At 41.9% G+C, this 6,203-nt stretch overlaps 1 protein-coding gene across 1 annotated transcript in view; it reads right to left on the bottom strand.

Annotated features, from left to right (window-relative positions):
- Nucleotides 1-844: 844 nt before the first annotated feature.
- The window catches only part of LOC135214692 (ETS-related transcription factor Elf-3-like), a 17,894-nt gene continuing 12,535 nt past the window's right edge, over nucleotides 845-6,203 (bottom strand). The window contains exon 8 of the mRNA XM_064249024.1: nucleotides 845-851. Within this exon, the coding sequence (XP_064105094.1) occupies nucleotides 845-851 (7 nt within the window). The remainder of the gene's footprint in view (nucleotides 852-6,203) is intronic.

The following is a 6,203-nucleotide window of genomic DNA, read 5'->3' as shown; positions in this document are numbered from 1 at the left end:
CAGAACTCCGCAGCATAGATCAGAAAACCAGGAAACATATGACAATACACAAGCACTACACCCAAGAGCAAATACGGACAGACTATACTTAACACGAAAGGAAGGAGGGAGAGGACTACTAAGTATAGAGGACTGCGTCACATTGAGAACAGAGCACTGGGGCAATATCTGAAAACCAGTGAAGACGAGTGGCTAAAGAGTGCATGGGAAGAAGGACTAATAAAAGTAGACGAAGACCCAGAAATATACAGAGACAGGAGAAACGACAGACAAAGAACAAGAGGACTGGCACAATAAACCAATGCACGGACAATACATGAGACAGACTAAAGAACTAGCCAGCGATGACAATTGGCAATGGCTACAGAGGGGAGAGCTAAAGAAGGAAACCGAAGGAATGATAACAGCGGCACAAGATCAGGCCCTAAGAACCAGATATGTTTCAAAGAACGATAGACGGAAATAACATCTCTCCCATATGTAGGAAGTGCAATATGAAAATGAACCATAAACTACATAGCAAGTGAATGCTCGGCACTTGCACAGAACCAGTACAAAAAGAGGCATGATTCAGTGGCAAAAGCCCTCCACTGGAGCCTGTGCAAGAAACATCAGCTACCTTGTAGTAATAAGTGGTACGAGCACCAACCTGAGGGAGTGATAGAAAACGATCAGGCAAAGATCCTCTGGATTATGGTATCAAAACGGATAGGGTGATACGTGCAAACAGACAGACGTCGTGACGTTGATTGACAAAGTCAAGAAGAAAGTATCACTCCATTGATGTCGCAATACCATGGGACACCAGAGTTGAAGAGAAAGAGAGGGAAAAAATGGATAAGTATCAAGATCTGAAAATAGAAATAAGAAGGATATGGGATATGCCAGTGGAAATCGTGCCCATAATCATATAGCACTAGGCACATCCCAGATCCCTGAAAAGGAATCTAGAAAAACTAGAGGCTGAAGTAGCTCCAGACTAATGCAGAGAGTGTGATCCTAGAAACGGCACACATAGTAAGAAAAGTGATGGACTCCTAAGGAGGCAGGATGCAACCCGAACCCCACACTATAAATCCACCCAGTCGAATTGGAGGACTGTGATAGAGTAAAAAAAAAAAAAAAAAAAAAAAAAAAAAAAAAAAAAAAAAATATAATAATATAATAATAATATAATAATAAATGTGGCACCGTGGAGGAGTGGGTTAGGTCGTCAATAGACTTAAGTCAAGTTAAGCAACATTGGGGCTGGTCAGTCGTTGGATGGGTGACCGCTCTCCTCGGCGTTGATTCCTTGGGAAAGGATCTTTACCATAATTTCCTCAGTCTACTCAGCTGTAAGAATGAGTACCTATCCCTGATAGGTAGGGTGTCCAGCTATGGGTAAATAGCAAAACTCAGCAATGATGGAAAGAAATGAAGGAATAAACGACAACGACGTAAATGGAACCTCTGGCAACAGAGGAGCTTCGTCCGGCAAACCAGGTATTCAACCCAATTGAAGGGGAAGACAGTCAGGTACTTGGAATTCGTCATCCAGCAACTGATCACACAACGACAGTAATCAACAGCCTGAGATTGGAGCTACAGAAGCAAACCAAAGGAAGAAATGGACAAGAGAAGAAAATAAGGAAATATGGAGATGCTACATCAGAAGCAACCCGACGGAGAGAGGATATAGAAGCTGATTGGTCAACATCTGGAATGGGAGGAACAACACCCCCCAAACAGAGCAGAGGCTGGCAGACCAGTAAGGAACATAAAGAAAAAGAACTGGCTCTCCCCAACAGAGAAAGAAGAAGAACTGGAAAGGGAAATGTCACACGCACACGAATTACAGAAGACGAACTGAGAGACGATGCCCACAGAAGACGACAGGGAGGATGAGTTATCAAACAACGACACATGAAGAAACACCGACGAAGTAACAGAGAGGACGGAATGGGTAGAAAAGATTAGACAATGGATGGAGCCAGATACAGAGAGAACAAAGATCCCTCCATGAAAGCCTACAACACCAAGATTAAGGGAGAAAACAAGTGAGGTCAATGAAAAATAATGGGCATAATACACACCACCGTATCACAGAAACAAATACTTGACATATGCAGGAGCAAGATTAGTAGCAGAACTGATGGGGATTCGAACACCAACACCCACCAGCACAACCAACCCAACAGAAACCAAACTGCAACCTCCTTGAAAAGGCGCCTGGAAAAGCAAATCATGGTATGAGATCTGACTTGAGTAAACTGAAAGAGATGGCAGAAAAAAGGCTAAGAAGCAAGAAAACAAGGGAGGAACTCAACGAGAAATACAAAGTACAAGAGAGGGGACTAAACAACACAATAGAAGATGTAAAACAGAGGCTTAAGGCCAAAGCACATAAGATCCAACGGTACATGAACAGGAATAAGGGATACCAACAGAACAAACTATTCGGAACCAACCAGAAAAGACTATAACAGCCAACTAAGAGGGGAAGACAACCATCCCAGAAATTCCTGAAGCCGAACCAAGTAAGAGACTCTGGGAAAACATATGGAGCAATCCGCTATCACACAACAAACATGCAACATGGCTCCAGAAAGTCAAGGAAGAAGAAACAGGGAGGATAAAACAAAGATTCACAGAGATCACGACAGACACAGTCAGACACCAACTAAAGAAAATGCCAAACTGGAAAGCCCCAGGTCCCGATGAAGTCCATGGATACTGGCTGAAAAACTTCAAGGCCCTACCCCACCCACGAATAGCAGAACAACTCCAGCATTGTATCTCAAATCACCAAGCACCCAAATGGATGACCACAGGAAAGAACATCCTTAGTACAAAAGAGAAGAGTAAGGGAAATATAGCCAGTAACTACAGGCCTATCACCTGCCTAACCAATAATGTGAACTTACTAACAGGTATCATCAGGAGACAAACACCATCCCCCACCAACAGAAAGGCTGCAGAAGGAAGTGTAGGGGCACAAAAGACAGCTATTGATAGACAAAATGGTAATGAGGAACAGTAGGAGAAGGAAAACCAACCTAAGCATGGCATGGATAGACTATAAGAAACCGCCTTCGACCATGAATACCACACATGGCTAATAGAATGCCTGAAAAATATATGGGCAGAGGAAAACACCATCAGCTTCCTCAAAATACAATGCGCAACTGGAATACAATACTTACAAGTTCTGGAATAAGACTAGCAGAGGTTAATATTAGGAGAGGGATCTTCCAGGGCGACTCACTGTCCCCACTACCTCCGTAGTAGCCACGATTCCCCATGACAAAAGTACTACAGAAGATGGATGCCGGGTACCAACTCCAAGAAAAGAGGCAATCGAAAAAATCAAACCATCGATGTTCATGGACGACATCAAGCTGTATGGTAAGAGCATCAAGGAAAAAGATATACCCTAATCCAGACTGTAAGGATTGTATCTGGGGACATCATGGAGGTGGAGTTTGGATAGAAAAATGCCTTAGTCACATACAAAAAGGCAAAGTAACGAGAACTGAAGGGATAAAGCTACCAGAATGGAAAACAATCACCCCACAATCAAAACACATAGATGAGACAGGATACAAATACCTGGGAATAATGGAAGGAGTGATATAAAGCACCAAGAGATGAAGGACCACGATCAGGAAAAGAATATATGCAGAGACTCAAGGCGATACTCAAGTCAAAACTCAAATGGTGGAAATATGATAAAAGCCGTAAACACATGGGCAGTGCAGTAATCAGATACAGCGCAGGAATAGTGGAATGGACGAAGGCAGAGCTCTGCAGCATATATCAGAAAAAACCAGGAAACATATGAACATCCACAAAGCACTACACCCAAGAGCAAATACGGACAGACTATACTAATACTAAGTATAGAGGACTGCGTCAACATTCGAAAACAGAGCACTGGGGCAATATCTAAAAACCAGTGAAGACGAGTGGCTCAAGAGTGCATGGGAAGAAGGACTAATAAAAGTAGACGAAGACCCAGAAATATACAGAGACAGGAGAAAGACATACAGAACAGAGGACTGGCACAACAAAACCAATGCACGGACAATACATGAGACAGACTAAAGAACTAGCCAGCGATGACAATTGGCAATGGCTACAGAGGGGAGAGCTCAAGAAGGAAACTGAAGGAATGATAACAGCGGCACAAGATCAGGCCAGGCCCCCCTAAGAACTAGATATGTTCAAAGAACGATAGACGGAAATAACATCTCTCCCATATGTAGGAAGTGCAATACGAAAAATGAAACCATAAACCACATAGCAAGTGAATGCCCGGCACTTGCCACAGAACCAGTACAAAAAGAGGCATGATTCAGTGCAAAGCCCTCCACTGGAGCCTGTGCAAGAAACATCAGCTACCTAGCAGTAATAAGTGGTACGAGCACCAACCTGAAGGAGTGATAGAAAATCGATCAGGCAAAGATCCTCTGGGACTATGGTATCAAAACGGATAGGGTGATACGTGCAAACAGACCAGACGTGACGTTGATTGACAAAGTCAAGAAGAAAGTATCACTCGTTGATGTCGCAATACCATGGGACACCAGAGTTGAAGAGAGAGAGGGGGATGGCAAGTATCAAGATCTGAAAATAGAAATAAGAAGGATATGGGATATGCCAGTGGAAATCGTACCCATAATCATGGAGCCACTAGGCACGATCCCAATATCCCTGAAAAGGAATCTAGAAAAACTAGAGGCTGAAGTAGCTCCAGGACTCATGCAGAAGAGTGTGATCCTAGAAACGGCACACATAGTAAGAAAAGTGATGGACTCCGAAGGAGGCAGGATGCAACCCGGAACCCCACACTATAAATACCACCCAGTCGAATTGGAGGACTGTGATAGAGCAAAAAAAAAAAATAAAATAAAATAATAAATAAATAAATAAATAAAATAAATAATAATAATAATAATAATGTCAAGATTTACAATACGTATCTCTAAATCACTGAGGTGATTTTAACAGCTTCGGAGAATCAGGAACTGTGTACTCCGTGTGTAAAAGTGTAGAAAACTTGTATGAGCAGTAAAAAATAACTCTTAGGCTGTGTTACAGTACTTGTAAAAGTGTACTTCTCTCAATATTTCCTAATGAACACCTTTCTTTTTATTATAATGATAATAATAATGGAAAAAACAATTCCACAGTTATGTATCTTTTCACATATCTAAGATAAGTCTGTACAGAAAGCTTTCGGTAAATTGTTCGATTTTCCTTTTCAGTTTCAATTACATATCCATAACTGTGGATTTTTTTTTTTCTCCATTTCAAGATTCATGCACTGTGGGTATTTAATAATAACAATAATAATAATAATAATAATAATAATATTGTTGGTAGCCCACAGTCTCTCGAAGAGAGGGCTAAATTTTGCATTGTGATTTATTTTCTTTATTATTGTTCCGTGTTATTTCCGCACAGAAAACGAGCTCAAGAAGAAGAGAAAGAAGACAGGTCGCTTGTGGGAATTCATCAGGAATTTGTTGCTGGACCCGGAGACCTGTCCGTCTCTGATGAATGGGAGACCCAGAGCAAGGCATATTCAGATTTGTCGAGGCTAAGAAAGTGGCCCAGAGATGGGGTCAGCGCAATCAGAACCGGAACATGAACTACGAAAAATTGAGCAGAGCAATTGCGGTGAGTGAAAGCGAAAAGAAATTTGGGGTTTCAGACTTGGTAAATAACCTGGACAAAATACTTTCACAGTCTGCAGCATACAACAAACTATGATGCGATTTGACCCATTTCAATTATTATGCAAATGTTTTTTTTAATCAGAAAAGTAGATTAATCGTTTGCTAGGCTGCGGCCTAGACTATGGCAGTTGCGGTTTTCTATGCAGTTTTACCCTCCTGAACAAGAATTTTAAGTAATATTTATTTGGACGACTGTAATTAACCCCCGGGGGCCAGTACTAAACACGGAGAAATACATTGGACGCCCCAATCCCTAGTGGATGTGGTATAAGCGGTTATGTTCCTTGCAGTCCGTGCGGAACTATTCTGTAGAAATACCAAGCAATTCATGATCATTTCGTGAAAATGGTGACGGATGTATTATCACACTCCTTTCTCTTTTAAATTTCAGGTACTATTACAACAGCGCTGTTTTCGAGCCAGTCATAGGAAGACGTCTTGTGTACAAGTTCGGCAAGAAAACGCCAAGGGCTGGCAGCC

This window comes from Macrobrachium nipponense, chromosome 46, assembly GCF_015104395.2.
Source record: "Macrobrachium nipponense isolate FS-2020 chromosome 46, ASM1510439v2, whole genome shotgun sequence".
Classification (NCBI taxonomy): Eukaryota; Metazoa; Arthropoda; class Malacostraca; order Decapoda; family Palaemonidae; genus Macrobrachium; species Macrobrachium nipponense.
Note: the sequence above shows the minus strand (reverse complement) of the source record. Positions and strands in the feature narration are given on the sequence as shown.